General features: G+C 48.1%; 2 protein-coding genes across 2 annotated transcripts; one reads left to right on the forward strand and one right to left on the reverse strand.

The window, feature by feature from the left end:
* Nucleotides 1–7039: 7039 nt before the first annotated feature.
* On the reverse strand, nucleotides 7040–7531 carry LOC136503422 (uncharacterized). The gene has a single exon (XM_066498506.1). The coding sequence runs from the start codon at nucleotides 7529–7531 to the stop codon at nucleotides 7040–7042; it is 492 nt and encodes a 163-aa protein (XP_066354603.1).
* Nucleotides 7532–26653: 19122 nt separating this feature from the next.
* On the forward strand, nucleotides 26654–27208 carry LOC136503423 (vegetative cell wall protein gp1-like). The gene has a single exon (XM_066498507.1). The coding sequence runs from the start codon at nucleotides 26654–26656 to the stop codon at nucleotides 27206–27208; it is 555 nt and encodes a 184-aa protein (XP_066354604.1).
* The last annotated feature ends 449 nt before the right edge of the window (nucleotides 27209–27657 follow it).

Raw genomic sequence — 27657 nt, forward strand, 5'->3', positions numbered from 1 at the left:
CAATATGCTGATATTAAAGGATCAAGATATAGATGTGATCCTTGGTATGAATTGGTTAACTCAACACGGGGCTATCATAGATGTCCTGTGTAGAACCATAAGGGTAAATGCACCTAACAGCAAAACCCAACTTCTCATCCAACTTCCCTTTACTAAGAGTACAGTGGAAACAGTCTGTGCAACTATTGTTGAAGGAGCCAAGGAAATTGCAGTGGTATGTGAGTTTACGGATGTCTTTCCTGATGACCTGCCTGGTCTGCCACCAGACCGAGACATAGAGTTCAGAATTGATCTGAAACTAGGGACAGCACTAGTGTCTAGAAGAGCATATAGGATGCCACCGAAAGAATTAGCAGAATTAAAAATGCAACTACAAGAGTTGTTAGACAAGGGTTTCATTCGACCTAGTTCATCACCTTGGGGATGTCCTGCTATTTTCGTGAAGAAGAAGGACCAAACCTTAAGGTTATGTGTTGACTATCGGCCATTAAATGAAGTCACCATCAAGAACAAATACCCCTTACCCTGAATTGATTTGCTTTTTGATCAACTTGCGGGAGCTAAGGTATTTTTGAAGATAGACCTAAGATTAGGCTACCACCAGATCAAGATCAGACGTGAAGATGTGCCAAAGACAACGTTTACGATCTGATATGGACTATATGAGTATCTAGTCATGTCTTTTGGGCTGACCAATGCCCTGGCTCATTTCATGTACCTGATGAACTCAGTTTTCATGCCTGAGTTGGATAAGTTTGTCGTGGTGTTCATTAATGACATTCTTATCTACTCTAAAAGCAAAGAGGAACATGCAGAACATCTCCGTATTGTTCTACAAAGATTGAGAGATCACCAACTATATGCCAAATTCAGTAAATGTGCATTTTGGTTAGAGGAAGTGCAATTTCTAGGTCATGTGCTATCTGCTGAAGGTATAGCTATTGATCCGAGTAAGGTAGAAGAAGTCCTTAATTGGAAAGCACCTACAACTGTTCATCAAGTTCGTAGTTTCCTAGGGTTGGCAGGGTATTACCGTCGATTTATCTCTGACTTCTCTAGAATTGCGAAGCCAATTTCTGGATTGCTGAAAAATCAAACAAAGTTTGTATGGTCAACAGAATGTGAAGAGGCCTTTCAGACATTGAAGAAGTTGCTGACAACTGCACCAATATTAGCACAACCTGGTATCGAGAGGCCATTTGATATCTATTGTGATGCATCTAGGATTGGTATTGGCTGTATTCTGATGCAAGAAGGCAGAGTCATAGCATATGCTTCTAGACAACTCAAGAAGCGTGAGGAACATTATCCCACCCACGATCTTGAATTAGCTGCTATTGTCCATTCACTCAAGATTTGGCGACATTATTTATTGGGCAATATCTGTCATATCTATACGGATCACAAAAGTTTGAAATACATCTTCACTTAGTCAGAGTTGAATGAGGCAAAGAAGATGGTTGGAACTTATTAAAGATTATGATTTAGAAGTGCACTATGATCCGAGCAAGGCTAATGTGGTTGCCGATGCCCTGAGTCGCAAGAGTCATTGTCATTGCCTGATTGTAGAACTGATGCAGCGAACATTGTGTCAAGAAATGGAGCATCTGAATTTACAAATCATACAACAAGGTTCCCTATCCAATATTGTAGTTGAGTCCACTATCAAAGATCAGATCATTGCTGCTCAATAGAAAAGTAAGGGCATAGCCCATATTAAGGATAAAGTCAGATCTGGGAGACCAACATGTTTCAAGATTGATGAATCAGATGTCGTATGGTTCAAGAATAGGTTGGTAGTACCCAAAAATCCGGAGCTGCGAAAGAGATTCTTGATGAAGCTCATTCTACAAGATACGCCATTCATCCGGGAAGCAACAAAATGTATCATGATCTGAGAAAGAGATATTGGTGGACCAAAATGAAAATAGAAATCGCTCAATATGTGGCCAAGTGTGATGTTTGTCAGAGAGTCAAAGCGGTTCATATGAAGACTGCAGGTCCATTACATTCATTGCCAGTTCCATCTTGGAAGTGGGAAGATATTTGTATGGACTTCATCGTGAGATTGCCCATGACATCTGTAGGCTACAATTCCATATGGGTTATTGTTGATCGCCTAACCAAGATAGCTCACTTCCTACAAGTCAGAGATAAATATCGAGCGAAACAATATTCCAAGCTTTATCTTGATAGAATTTTCAGTCTACATGGGGCACCCAAGACCATTGTCTCTGATAGAGGGTCATTGTTCATATCCAAGTTTTGGAAAAGTCTACATGAGTCTTTAGGAACTAAACTTATCCGTAGTTCTGCTTATCATCCGCAAACAGATGGACAGACTGAAAGGGTAAATCAAATTCTTTAAGATATGTTAAGAGCATGTGTCCTTTCCTTTGGTGCTAAATGGGATGAATGCCTTCCCTTAGCTGAATTCTCGTATAACAATAGCCATCAAGAGAGCATTAAAATGGCACCATTCGAAGCACTGTATGGCCGTAGGTGCCAAACACCTTTAAATTGGTCAGAAGCTGGAGAACGTTGGTTCTTTGGACCGGATGTGGTCAAGGAAGCTGAAGAGAAAGTTAAACTCATACAAGCCAATATGAAGGTAGCTCAATCCCGACAGAAAAGCTATGCTGATAAGAGGAGATGTCCACTAGAATCTAAAGTGGGAGATTATGTCTACCTCAAGGTATCACCGATGAAAGGAGTTCATCGTTTTGGGATTCGGGGAAAGTTGGCACCCCATTATGTAGGTCCTTTTCAAATCCAACAACGATGTGGACTAGTCGCCTATCGCGTCAAGCTACCAGATCACATCTCAGTTAAAGAAGTGTCTTCAAGTACCTGACCAAGAAATCGACTTTGGTGATGTAGAACTAGAACCTGATTTGACTTATGCCGAGTACCCCATTAGAGTCTTAGATCAAAAAGATCGAGTCACTCAGAGACATACGATCAAGTTCTACAAAGTACAATGGAATCAACACACTGAAGATGAAGCTACTTGGGAGTCCGAGGATTACTTAGAAGAAAATTTTCCTGACTTTTTCGCTTCTATCTAATTGCAATACCTTGTCTATATTGTAACTTGTCTCGTTTGTCAACAGAATGGAAAACCCCCTCTCTAGCCTTTTGAATAAAGTTATGATGTGTTAGCTTGACACATTTCCTTTTCCATTACTTAGCCTTAAGTTTTAAATCCCGGGACGAGATTTCCTTAAGGGGAAGGGTTGTAACACCTCTGGTGTTTTGACCTAATACTAAAATTTGACATGTCATCATGTGCATTGCAAAGCATTCATATAGTATAGAGTTTTGAATGCATTCACTAAATAAGGTTTATTTCATAATGTTGTTATTTTATGTGATGTGTTTCAAAAACCCTAAATAAAGATCATGATCACAAGGGTCAAATTTCATGTGATCATGTGAGGCCATGTGTCATTTGACTCAAATAACCCTAATGGGCCATGTTACTGGTCAAAAATCAAAATCTAAGTAAAAGGAAGACAAATCAAATTTGAATTCGTAATCAAATTATAAAAGTCCTTTTTGCCCCTTTTGACTAATTCAAAATCCATGAGGAATTTGGGGTTGAGGTAAAAAGCAAAGTTGGAGATTATTTTATGTAGATCAACTTTGGTATTCAAAGTTTTTCAAGTTTATATATAAAATTTGGAGTAATTTTGAAATGATTCAAATGCTCAAATGCACCCCAAATTCAAATTTCAAAATGGAAGCAGAATTTGAAAATATTTCTAGAAGCAAAGTTGTAGAGTTTGAAAAATTGAACAACTTTCATTTTTGGAGATTTTCAACTTCTTTAGAAAAATTGTGAGTAATTTGAAAAATGGATGCAGTGGCAGTTCTGTAATTATTTCAAAAATCACCTCCACCTCTCTGCTTGCCGCCGGCGCCACGCGGAGGTCACCGCCGATCGGATTTCACCGCTTTCACACACAGTGACACGCCCAAACCTCCGTGGTGAGATCGCCCGTGTGCTGTCAACATCGCACGCCCTCCTTCTTGCTATAAATAGGAGCACGCCGTCGTCATTTCCGTTTTTTACCTTCTGCTCTGCTCCGCCGCCAACTTGCTCCGCCGCTCGCCGTAGCCTCCGTCGAGCAGCATCCGCCGTGCCCAGCTACGCCTACGCGATCGTCTCGGTCCTACGCTTCTCGGCGTCTTGCCTACGCCGCTTGGGTTGGCCAGAGTCGCCCGGCGCAACTGCTTCTTCCCCGAGCCCGTCCGGAGCTCCGCCACCATCGCCTCAATGTGGCTAGGCCGTTCCAGACCATCTCTGCCTTCACCAAGCCCACCGACATGACCGTGGTGAGCCACTGAACGTGAAGTTCACTTCGCTTTTGACTCTACTGCAGTTTTGCTGGGGTTACGCCATGAGCCGACGTGCTCGAGCCGCCATGGCCAGCGTGGGGTCTTCTCCGGTGTGCCTTCTACCATTTCAAGGACGGGGATGGGTTCATAGTAAGGTGTAGATCATTTTGGTGAGGTCAGCTTCGCCGAAGCATCACCATCGGCGCATTTTATGGCCGGTCAGTGTGGGTAGCGCCGCCGTGATTGCTTTGAGTCACTGACAGTGGGGTCAGCCTATCAGTGCGAGTGAGGAAGAAGAACAGTGATGATTTTTATTTTCTGAATTTGTGAATAGTACTAAAACTTTGGGAATTTGTGGAAACTTCATGATAGCTCCAAAAATTCTGAAATTTTGTGTGTAGCTTTTGTACATGTTCTAGTGTGATTTAAAAATTTGAAACTTGAATTTTGAATATATTTTTAATGTTCAAATATTCACTCCATTAATTGAAAAATGCAATTTCCATAATTTTTGTAGGTCACTGTATAATTCCAAAAATTATGAAATTTGTTTTGGTACACTAATTTGTCATGAGGAATCTTACATAAAATTTTCAGGTCATTTGGAACAAGTTCATTTTTGGGCTTAATTCCAAATTAATTCAAAAATAAATAAAGACAAACCCTAAGTGTTTCATTAGTGTTGGATCTTGTTTTAGTCATGTTTTGTGACTAGTAGGGTTTCAAGATCCACTTGGTCAAGTCACATGTGTGGTTCTTGATGGTAGGATTGCAAGTTGGTTTTGTTGGCTTGCAACTATACCATGAAATAAAATCCTTTGCGGGGTGTTTTTACATTTCATGTACCGTGAAAGCATCATGTTTACATTATCATCATGTTAAAGCATATGTTATCATTTCGTGTAGAACCCAAGAATGAAACGATTCTAGTTGAGCAAGTTCTGGAAGAATCCCCGTTTGTCATGAGATTTGATAATTGTGGTACTAACCTTGAACCTGATATCATCAACGAAGGCAAGCCCCGGTTTATGCATTAAGCCATTACCTTGTTTACTTTGAAAAGTTTATCACCTATGTTACTTATTGCATTAAGTTGTTTAATTCAAATGTTAGCTACTTGATGCTTTACCTACCTTGATAATTGTTTACCATCCTTGAAGATGTTTTCATTTATAAAGGCGTAGAATGCTTAGTATGCTTTATAGTAGGCTTTCAAAGTAAAAGTTTTGATACAATCAAAGATGGCATACTGGCCAAAGAAAGAAAGAAGGTTAAATGAGCTAGAGACTAGTCGGGTGACTTATCTTGAATGTTGGGTAATGTTGCCGGCTATGTCGCTTAAAGGCCACTCATTGTGGATCTTCTGAACGAGACACTTTGTAGTACTAGTCACATACTCTGGTAAGCCTACTTCGGCTACTCCACTAAGACGAATGCCCGGGCACTGGGAGTGGAGAGATGGTGAGAGTAGCATGTACCCTTGTGGCTGGAATGTGGCCGGATTTGAGGTGTGTTGTGCTCTTGGGTGGCGTGGAGACGGCTTAGTATAGGAGGATCCGGTAGCGAGGTTGATATATGCAAGATTAAGTTCTACATATGTCATGTGATAAGGAATCCCCAGCTGGGACTTGAATCAATTCGAATTGCTGGTGCTCCGCGGATATGGAGACTCGATTCATTACAGAAGCAATGTAGGACTGGTGAATTACTAAAATATGAGAAAAGAATGGAATGAGAAGGAATGGAATACGAGAAATTTGCATTTAGTTTGAGATAATGAAAAAAAAGGTACTTAGTGGTAAAACTTGAAAATAGAATGAAGAATAGTGAGCTTTTGGCAAAGAACTTTTGAATTTTGCTACATCCTTACCTTGCCCCAAACCCCTGCATCTCTAAAGTCTTACACCCCGTCATGTCGGGTTAGTCTTGTTGAGTACCTTTGTACTCAGGATTTTGTTAACCCTTGTTGCAGGTGAGTCATATGCGCAGGCTTGTTTTGGTCCCTGCTGCATGTTTGTGTTTGAAGTCAATGAAGATGAAGAGTGATGAATGGCCTTTGGACAAGGCACTAGTTTGTATGATAAATAAAGTTAATGTAATATTATCCCGCTACTATGGTTGTATGACACTTATGGTATTGTAAGTTTGAAAACAACTGGTTTGTAACTATGTTATCTTAAGACTTCCGCTATCTTTTGCACTAGTATATATTTGAATAAACTATTGTAATCTGCAATGACTGTGATTGGGATCCTGTTTGAAAAGAGAATTGTGGATGATTCAGGTTTCCCGAGGACACCCGACAGACCCTTTTAAGTTGTTGTGAACTCATGTATGCTATCAAAGGTCTGTTGAGATAATGATAGATGCATGTCGGCCCGATTCCTTAGGAGGTTCTGCCACAATGGCTCGGGAGACGGCGCTCCTGGGTGGATGGCTCAGTGATGGCCTTCCCTCATGGGGAAAGGTCGGAACTCACCTCGATCAGATCAACCCCTTCTAGGGGCTCGAGCACCTAGATGGAGGGGCTAGCTGAGCCACCACGACCACTAGGAGTGTTGGCCGCCTTGCCGTCGCTCGGTCGATCAAGCTCCACCGCTGCCTTGGTTGCTTCCTCCACCAGCGCCCTATCTTTGTTGTGGCTAGGGCCGTCGGGAGCGCGGGGGGCGATGAGTGCGGCTATTTGGGTGATGCAGTCTTACTCGCAGTAGTAGGCTTGCTCAAAGCTACCCATGATGGTGATGACCCCCTTTAGGATGGGCATCTTGAGATTTAGGTAAGTGTAGTTTGGGATAGCCATGAACTTGGTGAAGCACGGCCGACCAAGGAGGGCATGGTAGATGTCGGGGAAGTCAACCACCTCGAAGGTGAGTAGCTCCTTGCAAAAGTTGTCTGGTTGGCCAAAGGTGATGTTGAACCAGATGCACCCAAGGGTCATGGCTTCCTTCCCTGACATGATCCCATAGAACGGTGCCCAACTAAGGCGCAGGCTGCTCCAAGGGATGCCCATCTTATCGAGAGTGTTGGCGTAGAGTATGTTGAGGCCACTGCCCCTATCCATCAGCACCTTGGTGAGGTGTGGTACCCATGAATGGGCTGACCATGAGCGGGTAGCTCCCCAAATGAGGGACGTGATTGGGGTTGATCTTCTTGGTTGATGGTGATGGACGTCTGGAACCATCGGAACCATGTCGGGCCGATGATGGTGTGAACGGTGTTCACCTCCTACTCGGTGATGTGGTGCTACTAGCATGACTCATACGGATGGGAGCCCTCGAAGATCATGAGGTAGTACTCGGCCTTGGGGTGCTTGTTGTCTTCTTCTTAGGCACCGTCCACCGGATTGCTGACCTTCGGGGCAGGCTTCTAGGCCTTGCCCTATTGGCCAAGGGTGCTATGGATGTAGCCCTTCATGATAGCGCAATCCTTGAGCAGATGCTTTGCTTGCCCCCCATGGAAGGGATAGGGGGCCTCGAGCGCCTTCTTGAAGTGCTCTGGGCGAGCGCCATGCTCGCGGGGCTGATGTCTGGTGGCATGGTCAACCACGGCCACCATCTCCTCCCCGTGGCGCTTTGGGTCCTTGTTCCACTTGTTGTGGCATCTCTGGGATGACGTGGGATCATCACCACTATCACCACCACTAAGGTGGCATGCGGCCTTGGCTTTCCCACTGAAGTTGGCCTAGACCACCTCCTTGCCAGTGGCGTGCTGGAAGGCAATGTCTAGGAGCTCCCATGTTGTGCGTGGGGTCTCATGGCCAAGTGCATGGATGAGTGCCTCATAGGTCATGCCACAAATGAAGGTTTTGATTATGTTGGCATTGGTGATGTTAGGGAGCCCATTGCACTTCTTGGAGAAGCCCTGAATGTACTCCAAGAGGGTCACATTGGCCCTCTACCTACAGTTGTGGAGGTCCTTGGACTTTCCAAGGTGGGTGTAGGTACCCTGGAAGTGGCTGATGAAGACTGAATGGAGATCGCCCTAGCAGCGGATGCTGCTGGGCTAGAGCTGCTCTAGCCAAGTTCTAGTCGAGCTTAACAGAAGTAGGGAAAGGTACTGGATGGTGAAGTCATTATCAGACCCCTCGGCCTTCATGGCTAGGCTGTAGTCCTCCAGCCAATGGTCTAGGTTGGTCTCACCGTCGTACTTGGAGATGGCTGGAAATGCCTAGGGTAGCGAGCTACCTGGATCTCTACCCCAAACACCAAGGGGCTGAAGTGATCTAGGGTGGCACCCCCACCTCGCCACTAAGGGTTGCGGGACTACGCCTGAGCATGGCGTATGGCCTCGATGGTGTCACGGACATCGTGGTCGTCTTTGATCTGGTGGCGCGCATGGGGATGCCAAGGAGAAAGGTCCTGCCTTTGCTCCTACCGAGGCTTAGCTCCCTGGGTCTATGGCCGATCAGAGCGGTTGTAGGAGGTGTCGCCATTGCTTCCTCCAGTCGGTGGGGCGTGAGTGTTGGAGTGGTCCCCGTTGGTGGTGGACATCATATGGGATAGCTAGGAGTGTGCGGCATGGTGCCGGGAGGCTGAACTCTTGGCCTGCTACTAGAGGGCGATGCGGAGGAGCCGCTTCACCTCGTTCAACCACTCGTTAGTCTTTGGGTCCGGTGTGTCAGAGATATCTTCTAGGTGGCTAGTGGCAGCCACCATGTTGTATGCTAGGAGCCTCCACGTGGGTGTCGTCGTCGTCTCCGAGACAAAGATGGCAACGGGGACCCGATACCCGACGGGTATTTGATCCATTAGGGGATGGGGATGGGATCATATCTTTACCCGCAGGCATCTAGATGGGCAAGAATCCATACCCGACGGGTATAGCGGGTACGGGAACGTTCCCTATTTATCCGTCCCCGTTACCCGTTGGGGAACCCGACTATTTGAGCTATCATGTGAGTATTAGACTCAAAGAAGCTCAACATAGGTATTTTGGTCCAAATCTGAACAGTCATATATATAGTTTGTGTGTTCTAGCAACCCTCGTTCAATTTTTCCTCACCATCTCCGTCAGCAGCACAAGCACGCATGTCTTACGAGTGCTCGTGCCCCTCGCTTCCTCAGTTCGGTCTCTCTGCCACCTTTGCTCGTCCTCCTCGCAACCTCACTCCTTCTCCTTGGCATCTCCGAGACTCCGACACTTATACCCGGGTGAAGAAGAAACGTCTCCGATTGCAAAGCTGCGACCCCAAGTGTCCTTGTTTATCGAGTATGCAGTACCCGTCGGGTATCTGTTACCCGACCAATACCCGATGGGTATGGGGATGGGCAAGAATCTATACCCAAGACAGTTAATGGGGATGGGGACGGGATAAATTCTCCGTAGCGGGGAAGAGAACGTTCCGGTGATACCCGATGGGTATATACCCGTTGCCATCCTTACTCCAAGAGGGTGCATGCCAAAGCTATGCAAAGTCCTACCTTTGGCGCTCGAGCTCTGCCTCGGTAGCCTCCAAGTCCACCTGCTGAGCTTGCAATCGGTCTGCCTTCTAAAGGTAGGCTATGCGGCTATGGGGACTCTGGTCAAGCGACATGAGCCCAGGCGCCTCCTCAGCAAGATCCTCACCATCAATGTGGTAGCACATGTGTGGCATGGCACTGTAGTCGATGTCATCAGAGTTGTAGTTCAGGCTGTTCCTCGATCTCGAGGATGGAACGGAGCGAGGGAACGTCGATCCCCGCCATGTCAGAGAGGATGGCGCTCTATGGCGGCGAGAGCACCTCACCGATGGCAATCTAGTGGTGGACATTGGCCAACAAGTAAAACATTTGGTGGCGGTCCAACATGGTGGGATTTGGACCTAGACCACCATAGATCTGGCAGGCCAGACCTTGAGATCTGCTCGTTGCCCGCCGATGCAATGTCATGGAGTGGATGAAGCTCGTTGTAACAGTCGGCGACATAGGCTACGCTCCCAAAGTTGAGGACCTAGCCTAGAGCGAAGGCACCGGCAGTGACTCAGAACTCACCGGGGAAGTGGACACTACCGTCTAGGGCGGTGCCACTTGCTCTGACAACAAGGCAAGTAGCTCCAGCCACCGTAGAGCCAGAATTGCACTTCATGCTGCCTCTTACCTAGCGCGCCAGCTATCATAGGGTCAAAACTATGACAAGCATAGTTATTTGAGTCGGGGTCAGAGTATGGGTCTCCGATGGCTCTAGTGGACTCAAGAACACAAGAATCACATAGAGAACATGTAACGGTTTTCCTGGTTTGGGCCAATTCGATCCCTATGTCCAGCAACTAATGATCCTTATATTCAAGAGCACCTAAAATTAGGCTGTTACAATGGAGTGTAGAGAGAGATTTGGTAGGAGTTAGCTCGAGGGTAATCCTAAGGTTGCCTCGCCACCGATGGAGCCTTCCCCCCTCGTCGGAGAGGAGGAAGATGATGGGATGCGGTGGAGGAGCTCTTGGTGCTCCTCTCTAGGTTGCCTTGGTCCTCATGTAGAGCGAAGGCAGATGGAATGGAATGGAGTGTCTGGTCGTCGATCTGGGATCCTCCCTCCTCCTAGGTCTGACCTTATCCCTTATATAACGAGATAGGTCATGTACATGGCTATTTGGGGGAACTAGTCTATGGTCTATGTGTGCCAGAGTCTAGGAGGATCTTGTAGTGGTGCGTCGTGGACCATGTCGATGTCTTGGAGCCAAAAAAGCCTTGGGCATCGTTTGGCTGCTCTGTTCTAACACTGTGGGGGGATGATCCCGGATACCTTTGGCAGACTACATGGGCAGCGCCCCTAGTGGTGGCCCAGCCCACAAGATGAAGCCTTGCAAAGCATGGCGCTACTCGGCAAGCCCCGCAAGACATCGGTAAGATAACCTGAAGATACTACAAGATCTGTTAGGATACGTATGATCCCATGATTCCTATAATCTATTATTACTTTCCAGTTATCTCCTAGATCTAACCAACTTGTAACCCTACCCCCAAACTATATAAGGTAGGCAGGGACCCCTCAAAACACACGCAATATCATACAAAGCCAATATAATTTAATAGACCACAGGAGTAGGGTATTATGTCGTGCTGATGGCCCGAACCTGTCTAACTCTTATGTCTCTGTTGCCTTCTTGTTCTCGATTACACACATCTCTGTCAATCAATCTACCTTCGTGGGATACCCTCGGAGGACTGCCAATTATATTCTATCAACAATTGGCACACCGGGTAGGGGGGTGCGTGCTGTTTCCATGTTGAACAAGATGGTACATTTTGTAGGCTCTTCGTCCCTCCCACAACCCAGCTAGATCTTCATGGTCGGATCGATCTCTAGGGTCATCAGTGCTGATGAAGATGGAGAGCTCTTCAAGCTGGTACAGATCGATTCTACTCCAATCACTCCAACACCTACGACTGCAGATTCAATCTTGGAACTGCCTCCAAGTCATCTTCACCGACAATTCGTGGCCTGCTCCCCCGCTACCTGAGGAGGCGGATCAACAATGATGATTTGATTGCATCCATCGATCAGGTTGGCCAGAAGCTTGCCGATTGCCTCTCCATCGTAGAATTAGCTCTGACCACTCTGGTTCAGTGCCGACCACCCTCTGATTCAGATCTATCGGAGGCTGATCAGGAAACTCTAGGCATTACGGCCCTACCCTATGGGCTCACCAGCGTTGCCAGCACCTATGAAGATGGGCTAAAGGGCAAATTCACCGACCAGGTGGGAGATATCCATCCTCTCACTGACCAGATCACCGACCAGCTCTCGTCGACTGTCGACATGCTACATGTTGCCCAATGCCCCAAAGCATCCCTCCAAACCATCCTAGAGGAAAATCCATATTCTAAGTCCTAGGGCTATATGGAGGCTGTCTCCGAAACCACCACCGTATAACCTCCTTTCCCACCCTTCCATGGAGGTAGAATTTTCAATGTCAGCGTCGACAGCCCCCCATGAGATGGGGAAACCGACGAGGACAGCGCTGCTTGTGTCAATAGGAACGCCAACCGTGCTAAACACCAAGCAAATGAAGTTGCCATTTTGCTAGCTGAGGCTGCTCACAACGAACAACTCAACTCACAAGGGAGGCCACGCCCACTCCAACCCAACCTCGACAACGAATTTGTCCATGTCGACGACCACGACATCTACAAGACCCCAAGGGCTAACTTGGCTGTAGCCACCAATGAGCTCGCTCAGCCCGAGCCAACACCAGAGGTTGCCAAGGTCGCCTCCATGCTTAAAGCAGTGCACTACCAGATCAACAAGATCCACCAGGATTAGAGACCTTCCTACTCGACGAGCTCAATTTGTAGATCTGCCGTGCCATGATCTAATCGCCACCCTAGCCAAACTCATTTTGTCGACCAGCACCGTGATGATGGACAACCTCCCTAGGGGGAGCTAGGGCCAACCGCATCAACTACCCTCACCAACATGACCAGGAAGTCAACCAAGATGTCTGAGTGCACATCAACAATCTCTAAGAGGCACAACATCATATCGACGGCCGCCATTTCTCTCACCATGAAGAAGAAGTATGCTGCCATCAAGAATACAAGCAAGAGTTCAGTAATCTGGACTTAGCCCTCCAGCCACACCATCAACGCCATAGATCACGACGGTGACAATCCCAAAGGGCCTCGAGCATTCATGAGGGCACTCTAAACACTCTAGTGCCTTGTGGTTTCAAAATCACCAGGGTCGAGCCCTATAATGGATGGATGAACCCCACATAGTGGCAACAAGCTCATGCCACTGTTGTGCGTGCCGCTAGAGGAGATACCAGTGTTAGGGCAAACTATCTTCCCATCATGCTCATGCCAACCATGATGAACTGGTTCACAAGCCTTGCCCCGGATTCCATCGGATCTTGGGAAGAGCTGAAGAAGGTCTTCACCGATAACTACATGGCCACATCTACTCAGATGGGCACTAAGCATGATCTGAATTGCATCTACTAGAAATCATTTGAGCTATCAGACATTTTTCTGAGATGAGGAATTCTATTCCCAACATCATGGAAGCGGAAGTCATCACCGCCTTTGTCCGAGGACTCCATCACCGTGACCTCCACTCCAAGTTCAATCGCAAGCCGCCAAAGGGGACTGGCGAGATGATCACAACCACCGATTAGTACATCGACGCCAAAGAGGCTGAAGTGCGCTTCAACAAGGATGCGGGCACTCACCGCCCAAGTTGTCGTAGCGACAAACGGCCCGATGACCAATGCCATAGCGATCGCCACTATGATGACCGTGGCCACCATTAGGATAGTGACCATGATCGGCTGGAAGGGTCCAAGTCTGGTCAATATCGCCGCCGCTGACCGGACCACATCATCGTCGCCGTTGATGAACCTCGCACCAAGCGCAACTACGACGAGCAGTACAAGAAGATCCTCGAAGGCCCATGCCCTCTCCATAAGAACAACAAGCACAAGATGAAGGACTGCCTCAGCTTTGCTAAGGAGTTCCAAGCCAAAAAGCCAGACGACGACAACAATAATGGAGCCAGAGGCCACCGACCACCTAGGACAACAACAACGCCTTTTAGGATCAGGACAAGGTGGTCACCACCATCTTCGAGGGCCTTGCCGCCACCGAGAGCAGAAGAGATTAGAAGCTCACCGCCCGCTAGGTGCTCACCGTCAACATAGAAGATGTCATCACCAACCCCAGTTATTGCCCATGATCCGAGGACCCCATCACCTTTAGTAGGGCTGACCAGTGGGTAGACATCCCTTACACAAGGCGTTTCCCCCTTGTTCATGATGCAACCATTGGGAAAGTGCTTTTTATAAAAGTACTCATCGACGGCGGAAGCGCTCTGAACCTTCTCTTCACCGGAGCCCTAAAGGAGCTAGGCTTTAGAATAGGAGACCTCACACCCTCCGACTCCTCCTTTTGGGGTGTGGTACCGAGCAGGGCATCCAAACGGCTTGGAGAGATCACCCTCCTAGTATAGTTTGGCATGGCTAGCAACTACCGCATCGAGCATATCAACTTCTACATCGCTGAGTTCAACACCGCCTACCATGCCATACTTGGTCAGTTGGCTCTAGCCAAGTTCATGGCCATACCGCACTACGCCTATCTAGTGCTGAAGATGGCTTCACTTGTAGGAGTTTTGGCCCTATGGGCCAACCTCTCCATTGCCTACGCCTGTGAGACAGAGAGTCATGCCCTTACCAAAGCCACCGACCTCTCCATCCAAATGGCTAGCGTGGTCACTGATGCCAAGAAGGTACCCATTGATGACCTAGAGATCCTAGCATTGGAGCCTCCACGTGCCTCTGCCAAGTCCAACGAAATGAAGGAGGTCAGCCTCAGCCTCGATGACCCCACCAAGACAGTGGAGATTGGGGCTCAGCTCGACCCCAAATAGGAAAGCACGCTCGTCTCCTTCCTATGTGCCAACGCCGATGTGTTTGCTTGGAAACCTATAGACATACCACGGGAGAAGATCGAGCACTCCTTGAATGTCTCGCCGACTACCAAACCGATCAAGCAAAAACTCTAATGATTCACACCAGACAAGAAGGAGGCTGTTAGGGTAGAAATAAAATGGCTCCTAGCTGCTGGATTTGTTAAAGAAGTGTATCATCCTGAGTGGTTAGCAATCCCTGTTCTTGTTCAAAAAAAGAATAAAGACTGGAGAATATACGTTGATTACATTGATCTCAACAAACATTACCCTAAATACCCCTTCAGTCCACCTTGGATAGACGAGGTTGTAGACTCCACCGCTAGCTGCTAACTGCTCTCCTTCCTCAACTGTTACTCCGGTTATCACTAGATATCCCTCAAAGAGGATGACCAGATCAAGACATCGTTCATCATGCCTTTTGGTGTGTATTGCTATACCACCATGTCCTTCGAACTTAAGAATGCCGAAGCGACCTACCAAAGGGCCATCTAGATGTGCCTAGATCAACAAATAGGCCACAATGTCGAAGCATACATCGATGATGTGGTCGTTAAGGCCAAGACCGCCGATAATCTCATCGCCGACCTTGAAGAAATGTTCGCCAACCTAAAAAGATATAGATGGAAGTTGAACCCTTCAAAGTACACCTTTGGAGTTCCATCCGGCATACTCCTGGGCTACATCGTCAGCGCCCATAGTATCAAACCCAACCCTAACAAGGTCTCTGCCATCACCAATATGAAACAGCTAACTTGCGTAAAGGATATACAGAAGCTCACAGGGTGCATGGATGCTCTTAGACACTTTATATCACGCCTCGGTGAAAAAGGACTACCATTCTTCAAACTACTCAAGGCCTTCGAGCACTTCTCCTAGTCGGAGGAGGCAGATATAGCTTTTGAGTAGCTCAAGTTGATTCTAACAAAGCCTCCAATCATGATGGCGCCTCAACCAAATGAAACCCTACTGATCTACATCACCGTCACTTCTCGTGTTGTTAGCATAGCTATCGTCATCGAGCACGAGGAACCCAGATACGCCTATAAGGTACAACATCCGGTCTACTTCATCAGCAAGGTCCTTAATGAGTCCAAAACTCATTATCCTCAAGTTCAGAAACTACTATATGTCATTCTGGTCACATCACATAAGCTCTGCCATTACTTCGAGTATTACAAGATTGCCATGGTCACCAAGTTCCCTCTAGGGGACATTCTTCGCAACAAAGTGGTCAACGGCGGCATCATCAAGTGGGCTGTCGAGCTCGGCACTTACTCCATTGAATTTAGAAGTAGGCCTACCATCAAGTCACAAGCGCTTGCTAACTTTGTCACTGACTGGACTGAGATCCAAGAGCCTATCCTTGCTACTTGCCCCAAGCACTAGGTGATGTACTCTGATGGTGCCCTCAACATCAATAGTGCTAGTGCTAACATTTTATTCATTACGCCGACCAAGGACAAGCTCCGATACATTCCCCAAATTCATTTTCTAGCCTCCAACAACGCTGCGGAGTATGAAGCATGTCTCCACGGACTCTGTATAGCCATCGAGCTCGGTGTCAAACACCTCATGGTATACAGAGACTCCGCGTTGGTGATCAACCAACTCAATAAAGATTGGTCTTGTTCTAGTGAGAAGATGGATGCATATTGCGCTGAAATCAGGAAATTCGAAGGGAAGTTCTACGGTATCGAGTACCACCACGTGGTACGAGATCAAAATCAGCTCACCGACCACCTATCTAAGATTGGCTCTTCTCGTGCTGTGATTCTACCTAGGTTTTCGTTCAAGACCTCTTTACACCGTCTATTAAGGAAGAGAAGAAAGTTCAAGAAATCCCCCCCTCGAGCAGCTGGTACTTATAGTACCTTTGTCTACCGCCGTTTGGAGGGAACAGTTCATCAAGTACCTTACCAATGCTGACATACCTACTGACAAGTCCAAAACTGAACGCCTAATTCATCGCAGCAAGCATTATGTGCTGGTAGATGGGAACTTGATGAGGAAAAGTGCCAAGGAAGGGATACTGCAGAAATGCATCACCCAAGAAGAGGGAGTGAAGCTACTTCTCGAGATCCACTTTGGTTCCTATGGCAATCATGTGGTCTCGAGAAACCTAGTCGATAAAGGTTTTCGAGCTGGTTTTTACTAGCCCATGGCCATCACCGATGTAGAAGATCTCGTCCAACGTTGTGAAGGATGTCAATTTTTTGCCAAGCAAATACACATTCCGGTGTAGGAATTGCAGACCATCCCAGCTTCTTGGCCTTTCGCATGCTGGGGATTGGACATGATTGGCCCTTTCAAGCCAACACTAGGTGGTTTTCGGTATGTGTATGTCGCCATTGACAAGTTTTCCAAGTGGATCGAATACAAACCGCTTGTTTCAGCTACTACACAGAAGGCAGTCGTGCTCTTCGAAGTTATCATCCACAGATTCAGTCTCCCAAATAGCATTATCACCGACCTCGGCACTACATTCATTGGTCATCATTTTAGGACTTCTACGAAGACTGATGCATCTCCATCAAATGTGTATCTGTTGCCCGTCCTAGAGCCAACGGCCAGGTCGAACGGGCGAATGGCATGATCCTCGATGCCCTCAAAAAAAGGCTATATTAGAAAGAGGAAAAGCATCTAGGTAGATGGCTCAAAGAGCTCCCAGCTATGGTCTAGGGACTGCGCACTCAAGCTAGTCGCAACACTGGTGTGTCTCCATACTTTTTGGTCTATGGCTCAGAAGCCATACCTCCAGCGAACATTGCCTTTTGAGCACCTAGGGTGGAACATTATAATGAAGAGCAAGCCGTAGCTGTTCGAATAGAGGACATCAATAGGGCCAAAGAAGAATGCATGATCACTTGCATCCGCATAGCCAAATACCTAGAAGGCTTGTGAAGATACTACAATCGCAACATCAAAGGTTGTTCATTTGCTATCGGTGACCTCATTCTCCGTAGAAAACATAAAACTGAAGGGATGCACAAGCTCTCCTCCCCCTGGGAAGGGCCTTACATGGTCAAAGAGGTTACCTGACCAGGGTCTTACTGGCTATGTGACTTGGACAGAATTGATATCCCCAATTCATGGCACATCAAGCTCCTTATACGTTTCTATCCTCGAAATGCTCCAGATATGTAATCTCCACTCCATAATGAATGAAGTTTTTATCTCCATTATTTGTCTCCATTATTTCTCCACTATGGTTTAATGTCCATTTGCGATCGCCAGCTCTAAGCTACTCCTTAACAAACTCTAATACGTGATCTCCATAAATGCTCTGCCATGTTTCTCCATACTAAAATATCTCTAAGATATTTTGCCAACCATCGAGCAGCACACGTTCTGCTTTGTGTTCCTTAGAGAAAACCCAGTCTTTGATCTCTCCCTACACATGCTATAGGCTCTACGCTCTACGTTATGGGTGGTTGGCTATGGTTCCTCGGTCATGTCTGTTCCTCCTACACGTGCACGGGCTCTGCACTCGACATTATGGAATACGGGGTAGCCAAGGCCAAGTGCCTAGTAACTAACTAACTACTCGGATGCTACTTATACCACATATAATTGCGTTAGGGTTAACACTGCATCTATTTTTCACAAAAATATTAGCAAACTACATAAACATACACATGTCACTTTATAAAGTTTATACACATACATAAATGTTTGTCTACGCCCTCACACATTTAACTATGATCTCTAGCTGTTATGTATAGGTTACTCTACGAGCAGGTCATTGCGTTTGGCCCTCTCCGTCCACTTCACCAAATAGATCGACGACACCGGCTAGCTTCTTCGCTGTGTCCTACACCTCATCTTCCAGCTGTTGCTGCTTCATCGCACCCATCCCTCTAGTGAATCCAGCCCCTATCGCTTGAAGATCGATGGTAGGGTACTGGGACCGGGCCACTGCTAGGGTGTGTGTCATGGCAGAGACTGTGGCATCTCAGTTGAAACTCTTGAAGTTCTCCCACGCCGCCTTGCATCTATCGATGATGGTGTCTGGGTGTGGTGGTCTATCATTGGGCTGAGGAGCTACCTCCATGTCGATGCAGTCGAGCACAGGCTTGACCCCATCAACCACAGCATCAAGTTTCCCCCTCTGGTTTTTAGCCTCTAGCTCTAGCACGTCAAACTACGCCATGGTCCTCTGACAGTATTCTACAAGCACCAAGAACCAAGAAGATCCATAAAGCGAAGAAGTCACTTCAGCAACAACTCTAACCATGAACTACTCACCTTTCAGCTCCTCAGCTAGCTTCTCCACTCACCCGAATGCCTTCTTCTCCTCCTCTTGGAGTCGATCGATGACTTAATGCAACTGACCAAGCTCTGCGTCTTGCTCTACAAACATACTGGTCGTTAGCAACAATAAGACTGTTCGGCAATGCAAAGCAAATTCACCGATCCACCCTACCTTTTCTCTACTCGGAGACATTTCTCAGTAGCTCTAATTTGTGCTCTAGCTGCTCAGAAAGACTCGTTAGCTGCTCAGAGATGGTGGCCAGCTGCTCAGATAGGATGTCCTTCTGGTACTCTAGGTCCTTGGTGTTGGACTCAATAAGATCCTACTTGCACTGGGCCCTCTGGATGTTCTTCTCCATTAGCTTCACTGCCTCCTTCAGCTTCACATTCTCCTCGACAAGGGGCTCCATCCTCTTGATCAGCTATTGTTGGTGTATGGCAGTTCGTGCTATGCCCTACAAAAGCACCAAGATTATGAAGAACTCCAATCTCCAACGTAAAAAATGGAGATTGACAATGCAATACTAACCTTGATCCACTTCATGTCTATGGAAAGGGTGGACTCTAGTCTCTTCACATCCCTGGTGGTGTACTCCTCTTCCATGACCACCACTTCATCCCCCCACTTGTGGAGGATCCGAACGACTTGAGGTCTTGATTCCTCACGCTCAATCTCCTCCACCTCGTCCTCTTCCTCCATAGCTGGTGGCACCACCAGGGGGCTCGGTGGCCGCACAGCGTGTCTAACCATGCCCTCTGATGTCTCAGGGAGTGCCGCCTGCTCCTCTAGCACCACTGGCCTCTCCGCCCCATACTCTGATGTGACGTTGGCAGCTCCAGCTCCCACCTCCGAAGATTCGGCGGCTCCTGCCGTCGCTCCTAGCGTCTCCCTCACATCGTCCGTCGTCGTTGTCAACCATTCTCCACCGCCAACTCGATCAGCAGTTGCGGTTGACTCCTCCGTAGGCCACCGAGCGCCTGGGGACTCTGGGACAGGGTCTGCCGGCATTGCCTCCGCACTAGGACAAGCCCCCGGCTGCTCGCGAGTCTAGACGAATGGATTCAGATCCTCCGTACGCCTCGCTCTGCATCAGATTAGCTCGTCATTCACTGCAACTATAAGGATCCGACAATAAAATGAATGCAAGGCAAGGATACTTACACATCGGCCTCCTGATACATGATTCTGAATTGGTGCTGCCTCCCCGAGCACCTAGGCATAGTTTTGGGGTCAACCCATGTGCCCTAGGCTAGAGGTCTTGCAGCCCCCGCCGTCAGCCTCTCCTCCGCTTGTCGCTCGGGGACTCCCTTCACCTACTACTCAGGAACTCCCTCCCCTCCTTTCGACTGCACCTACGTGCATGTGTTGCACGGTGGTGTCTCAGTGCTCAGAGGAGCAGCTACTAGAGACCCATCATTGTCCGACCACTCGGACATCGCCGCAATCTATGTCTGAGTGGTCTGATTGTCGCCAAGCGAGACGCCTCCTGGCTTGCGGGGAGCTACACCCACCGTACTCCTCTTCTTGTGGGCTGGCTCATCTATCGTCGCCCTTTTCCCCTAAACTTTCTCCGACACTGGGGGGACTCTCCGTCCGACCAGCGCCTGTGCCCCTGAATTCCGACGAGGCGCTGACGGCACCTTCCTCCGGCTGAGTGGCTGGCTGGGCGTCCACTGCCTTTGGCCAATCGCTCCTTGGCACGCCCAAGAAGTACGCCGCTCGTTCCTATGAATGGATCTTTCCACAAGTGAATCAGTTCACTGCTCGGTGTTGGTACAGGATAAAAAACATTAGGAACAAATAGTTGAGACTTTTACCTAAGGAGGTGGGTTCATGGAGTTGAAGGCTCTCATCTACCCTGACACACTAAATGGGGCATTTGGAGCAAATAGTTTGGCTGCTCAACATATCACAGCCTCCTTCGACAGCCTCTCCATCCTCTCCCGGGTGCCATCAGTGTCCCACTTGAAATCAAAACCCACATGGGCCCTCTCCTTGTAGGGCTGGACACGGCGCACTATGAAGCTCGCCGCCACCAGTACGCCATTCATCTTTATGCCCTTTATCAGGCCGAGGAGCTCCCGCACCTAACCCATTTTAGCACTGCTCGGCTTCTCTGACCAGCTCCTCTGGTTCTCTACAATGTGGTCGACGTCGCAGCGGATAACAGGATGATTTTGTTTCATGTAGAACCACCTAGTGTTCCACCCCTTCAATGAGGTGTTCAGTGGCACAGTGATGTACTCACCCGCCATCCTATCACGGAGTTGTAGATACACGCCACTGACCACTTTGGAACCACCGCCGCCCTTTTTCTTCAGCCAGAACATGAGTCGAAAGAGGTTGAAGTGGGAAAGGACTCCGAGAAATGCCTCATAGAAATAGATAAAAATGGAGATGTGCAAGATGGTGTTGGGATGCAAATTGCACAGACTCACTCCCTAGAACTCCAACAGATCCCGCAAGAAAGGATGAATAGGAAATCCTAATCTACGCCAGAAATAATCTTCAAATACTACAACTTTGTCGTTATGCGGCATCGGGTAGGGCTCACCATTGGCCGGACGCCATCTGGCGATGACATGGTCAGGAAGAACGCTCGTCTCCACCATCCCATTGATTTCTGTCTCCCCCATGAGTGACGGCACTCACTCATTGTCATGGCTTGCTCCAGCGGTCGCCTTCTTTGGGTTACCAACTCCCCTCTTCGGCGCCATCTCTCAGATTTGGATTGAGACTAGCAGCGGAAGCGCGTGTGGATGTGAATCAGGAAACGCGAGGGCTGAGGAGGAAGACAAAGAGGTGAAGTGGCAAAGGTGGGAGCGTAGAGTGCGGAGGCGCAGTTATAAAGCACTCTCTCCACTTTTCATATTCAAGGGTTTTTGGGAAACCACTCCATGATTTCCGCCTCTCCGAATTCTCTGAAGCGGCGTGGTGGGCCATTACCAAGGCTTCCGTTCAACTGCAGCCCATATCACCTATTTTTTGCCGCAACTTGTTACTGCACACTGGATATTCACCGACTTCTCCGTAATATCATTAAGGCTTAGTAACTCCTACTGTACAACTATTACTCTGGATTTTTCTACACGATTTGATTTCTAGGTTTCCACTTGTGGCTCGGGGACTGCATCATCACTACAACTTGGTTCCTCACCACACTGTGGATTTTCTTCTATTTACTGTTGTTTCTGACCCTAGCACCACGTGACCACGTCACCTACTCTCTGGCTCAGGGACTAAGTGGGCACACTTCACCGTGCGGTGAATGTGTTTTTCTCATTTCAGGGCTCCACCCGGGGACTAGCTGCTTGCTCGGCTGGTCTTATGCTTTTCTTCTACTTTGGACCCTGTCACCATGTGACTGCGTCACCTACTGTTAGGCTCGAGGATCAAGTGGGCGCACTTCACCTTGCGATGAGTGTGTTTGCTTTAATTTGGAAGACTCCTAAAGTTGGAGCCCTTTCTCGTGGTCAGACTCTAAGTGCGCACACTTGGTCCGCTACAAGGAAATTTTTTATTTTGAACTTGAGCTCCTTACATCCTTATGGCAAGCCTTACCTGGGATACACTACTCGGCGACGATTCATAACTGCTCGGCGATTGAGTATGGTGGTCGGACTGTGAGTCTGACTGCTTGTCTTTGTTCACACCTGCTCGAACAAGCTCAAAATGGTGTTGCACAACAGATACAAGGCTCTTAGGGACTAGCTGTAGGGGGTACGACCCCAGATACCCATGGCAGACTACATGGATAGCGCCCCCAGGGGTGGCCCAGCCCACAAGACGAAGCCTTGCGAAGCACGGCATGCTCGGTGCGCCCCGCAAGACATCAGGAAGATATCCTGAAGATACTACAAGATCTGTTATGATATGTATGATCCCATGATTCCTATAATATGTTATTACTTTCTAGTTATCTCTTAGATCTAACCGACTTGTAACCCTGCCCCCAGACTATATAAGGCGGGCAGGGACCCCTTAAAACACATGCAATATCATACGAAGCCAATACAATCCAACAGACCACATGAGTAGGGTATTACGTCGTGCTGATGGCCCGAACTGGTCTAACTCTTGTGTCTCTATTGCGTTCTTGTTCTCGATTACACGCATCTCTACTGATCAATCTACCTTCGTGGGATACCCCTCGGAGGACTGCCGACGATATTCTATTGATAGACACTATGTGTGTTAGGCTGTGTCGGCATAGACCAGCCTCCCCTAGGTGGACCTTCTGGAGTCTTCTTGGTGGCGAAGGAGGTCGGATCCAGGGGCTGATGCGTGGACCTAAAAGCCCCCATGCCCCTAAAGGCCGAGGGAAAGCTTTGTCTTCTTGTGTCACGCTCCGGATGTGACCCTATCGGGGAGCAGTTGGCAGGGCGGGCCTATGGAGCGGCGCTAGGGAGGCCCCGAGCATCGGTAGCCCATGGCTTGTCTTCTTGCGCCCGAGCCTTGGCTGACGTCGTTAGCCGGGCCAGGATGCACCGTAAATTGGGTGCTTGGGGCTCGGGCGAGCCCCCGAGCCCTAGGTCCAGGTGAGGGCCAAGTCAGGCTTGGCCGAGTCTCTTTGCCAGATGGTGCGCGCGAGCGTGTCCGATGGGCATAGCCCCCGAGGCCTTGGACGATCCTGAGGGGGTCGGTCGAGGGGTCTTCTTCAGTCGGAAATCATTGGACCTGAGGTTTAATATACCTATATGTTAGGATCTCGTCACTTCTCCTGTCGGATCATCCCTCTATCGCTGCCTCACCCATGGCCCTCAACTTAGGCAGCATGTCTGCTTCATCCCCTGCTGTGGGGACCCAAAAGGAGCACTTGAACTGCCATGTCATTCTCAGTAGTGGGAGGATAGACGGTGGGACAACAAGTGGCCAGTGGCATAAGTGGTATACGACTGCCTACGAGCAAGGTATGATGGCGGCTGCACTACATGGGCTTGACAGCCTAAAAGACATGAGGAGGAGACATAGCGATGTGAGGACGCAAGGAGGCGAGAGGTGGCGAGAAGGGAGGAAGAAGACATGTTCTAACAAGTGGGGTCAGGGCACCAGATGTTATTTTGCTACTGTTCGTCTTCTCTCGGGGCAGAAATAGTCATTTTAGTTGGTGTGGTATCTTTTTGAAAATTAATACATTGCTAGTATGCCAGTCAATTCCACTTTTTTTCTTTATCCATTGGTCACTTGACATCAATTTACATGTCGTTAGCAAATTTTGTCTTTTTATTTTGTGGCTGCAACCATTAGCATTAGTTAGCACATCAGATCTTGTAATTGCAGCCACAAATTTGGTGAGGTAATCAGTTGTAGTCATCCAATTGTATAAGGAAATTGCATAAATGACTGAAACAGTACAAAGAGTGCGCAACAATCTTCTATCTCAAATGATTGAAAGGCGGGGTCAGTTCTTTGAGGATGAAACTAAACATGTCCAGATGCGGTTTTCTGACAGGACCAGATTAGACCACCAGATAGTTGGACGGATCTAACCTATGTGCTTTGAATAATCGGATAACTGGATGAGAAGCGTATCTAGGAGACTAGAGAAACTGGATTGTAAAAACTTTGTGATCCAGAGTGAAATGCGGAGGGATGAATTCAGAATAAAGACGGTGCACACTTAGGTAGTTGATTGATCGAAGCATCCGGAGTGGAGCAAAGTTAAGAGATTATGTAAGTGAGCAATGATCAAGTGATGTGATGTACGAGGAGAGGTTGATATTGGTGAAAGGACTTGTGTATATCTGACGCTACCAACAACCAACAGAATAAAAGGATTGCCTTATCTATCAGGATCTCATCTTGATTGCTTTTTTTTCTTTTAGAAAAAAAATCGTGATGCCCAAAGCACACAATGAATTACTCAAAGTTGTCGCCATTGAGGTCATCAGTCATGACGCGGCTATTACTCTCCTTTCATGTTCTTTTGTATGATGTATTAGCATTTTGATTTATGCTCTAATATATAATGCTATAACAAGGCAGCAAGCCATTAAAAAGTATACGACTTATCTGTGGGCCCATGCCTAACCAAAGAACATAGAGAGAGTAATGATGTATTTAGTTGAGCCGTGGCTTCTAGAAAAGCTGAAAAATTATTGTGGATTGTAGGCTATGAAAAAACTGAAAGCTGTTTGGTTGAACAGTTTTGGCTTCTGAAAAACCTAATGTCAACGGTCCCCACATGTCAACCACATAATAATGCATATTTCTTTTTTTTAATTTTCCGTTTCTTCGTTAGGAGGGGAGCCGCAGCGGCCGCCCCTTCCCAGTGGGTAGACGTCAATGGGAACCTGTCTGTGGAGATTGAGGAGGAGCACTGCCTCCACGCGCAGACGAGGCCTCCCTCGCGGAGGCCGAGTTCTACATCGGTTGTCCCTCCAAGGCCACATCCTCCACCCACTCCGCAAGCGCGACGACCTCACCGCCAAGATTCTTTTTATTAGGAACTTGTATCCATAGAGGAGGAGCTGGCAACAGATATAGCATTCCTCTGTCCTTTAGAAGAATGAGATAAGACACAAATATTATAAAACAAAAAGGCTATAACATACCGGACGAGATTGATACATCTGTGCAAAGCGATGCAGTACTTTCCAGTTCACTACAGGAAATAGAGCCTTTGCCGAGTGTCAAAAATCGGGCACTCGTCATAGGCTGCCCCACGTAACGGTGTTCGGCCACGTCCTTCTTTGCCGAGTGCCGGCTGTTAGGCACTCGGCAATTTTTTTTTTTTTGAAAAATACTTTGCCGAGTGCCCCTGACACGACACTCGGCAAAGATTTAATTTTTTTTTTGAAATGTCTTTGCCGAGTGTCCCAGATCTGGCACTCGGCAAAGTATTTTTTTTTTTGAAAAATACTTTGCCGAGTGCCCCTGACACGGCACTTGGCAAAGATTTAATTTTTTTTTTAAATGTCTTTGCCGAGTGCCCCTGTGGAGGCATTCGGCAAAGAGGAAATTTCTAAAAAAAATTCAAAAACCTCTTTATCGAGTGCCATGCCCCAGCGCTCGTCAAAGTTTTTTTATTTTTTTGTTTTTGACCTCCAAATTTTTTGTGCAACCCTTTTAAAGCACCAGGAACTCCTCGTTAGAATTTGAGGGTTTTTTATGGCTTTTTTATATATTTAGTTACTTTATTTCGTTTACTTGAATTTTTTCGAAAAATATAAATTTGAACTCCACGTGGTACGAATAATGGAATTTAATGATTCAAAAATCGATAGTCATGTTAGTGAGTGTAGTGTGAGGCCATATCCAGGAACGGACCCAAAATTTCGGACATCTTGTTCACGAAACATGACCACGAACTTGTGTGCGAAGTGTTTTTAAATTCTATAAAAAGAAAACGAAGTCGGAAAATCATGAAACTTGTTGAGATGTCATGATATCGTATGTGGAGGCTATGATAAAAATTTCAGAAGATTTCGTGCAAGTTGTCACGTACGATGCTTACAAACCAGGACATCTCTACATGTCAAAAAAAAAAAATACTTTACCGAGTGCTAGATCTGGGACACTCGGCAAAGACATTTCAAAAAAAATTTAATCTTTGCCGAGTATTGTGTCAGGGGCACTCGGCAAGGTATTTTTTTTTTAAATTTGCCGACGGCCGGATCGGGGCACTCGGCAAAGTTGCCTCCTTTGCCAAGTGCTTCCCTGATCCGGCACTCGGCAATGGGGCGGGTGGGGCACTTAATCGATTTCGGTCGGCCGAGCAGTCCAAGCAGAAAGCCAGCCAGCCCCCGCGCCCATGCCGGACCGCCCCCGCCCCCGCACCGCGCGCCGCCATCCGCGCCCACGCCGGCCCGCCCCCGCCCTCCGCGCCGCGCGCCGCCCTCCGTGGCCACGCCGGCCCGCCCCCGCCCCCGCGCCGTGCGCCGCCATCCACGGTCACGCCGGCCCGCCCTCGCCCCCGCACTGCGCGTCGCCCGCCGCGGCCACGCCGGCCCGGCCCCGCCCCCGCCCCCCGCCCCCGCGCCGCCATCCGTGCCCACGCCGGCCCTCCCCCGCCCCGCTTCGTGCGTCGCCCTCCGCGGCCACGCCGGCCCGGCCTCGAGCCGCGCGCCACCCTCCCCTCCCCGTGCACCGCGCCCACAGCCGTCCCTACGCCCGCCAGCCACCGGGCCGCGCGCCGGCGCCTGCCCCCCGCCCCCGCGCCTGCGTGTGGCCGAGCGTGGCCAGCTCGCCCACGCCAGTCCACCAACGCTGAGGAGCCGGCCCTGCCCCTAGCCGCGCCCCGTGGACCGCTCGCCCCGAGGCCACCCATGCCCGACCCCGTGCCCGACTCCAGCGACCCCGACCCCGACGCCGCCCGCCCCTACCCCCAGCGCTCGTCAGGTATGCCCTCTCTCTTGTTGTTGTCGTGGTAGTGATAGTTGTAGTAGTATTAGTTGTAGTAGTAGTGCTAGTGGTAGTAGTAGTAGTAGTAGAACTAGTGGTAGTAGTAGTAGAACTAGTGGTAGTAGTAGTAGTAGAACTAGTGGTAGTAGTAGCAGCAATAGTGGTAGTAGTAGTAGTAGCAATAGTGGAAGTAGTAGTAGAAGTAGTGGTACTACTTGGATATATTCTTCTGCATGGATTGATATCCAAACTACATGGCTTCTCTTGAGACATATGTGCTTGTCGGCCATTGTGCCACTGTTTTTTGCAGGTTTTGGAAACCTCACCGTGCAGGGGAG

The sequence above is a fragment of the Miscanthus floridulus genome, chromosome 14 (genome assembly GCF_019320115.1).
Source record: "Miscanthus floridulus cultivar M001 chromosome 14, ASM1932011v1, whole genome shotgun sequence".
Lineage (NCBI taxonomy): Eukaryota > Viridiplantae > Streptophyta > Magnoliopsida > Poales > Poaceae > Miscanthus > Miscanthus floridulus.

Coding starts and splice junctions, on each gene's coding strand:
- LOC136503423 (XM_066498507.1), top strand. CDS start 26,654: ATGGGGCGGGTGGGGCACTTAATCGATTTCGGTCGGCCGAGCAGTCCA.
- LOC136503422 (XM_066498506.1), bottom strand. CDS start 7,531: ATGGTTCCGATGGTTCCAGACGTCCATCACCATCAACCAAGAAGATCA.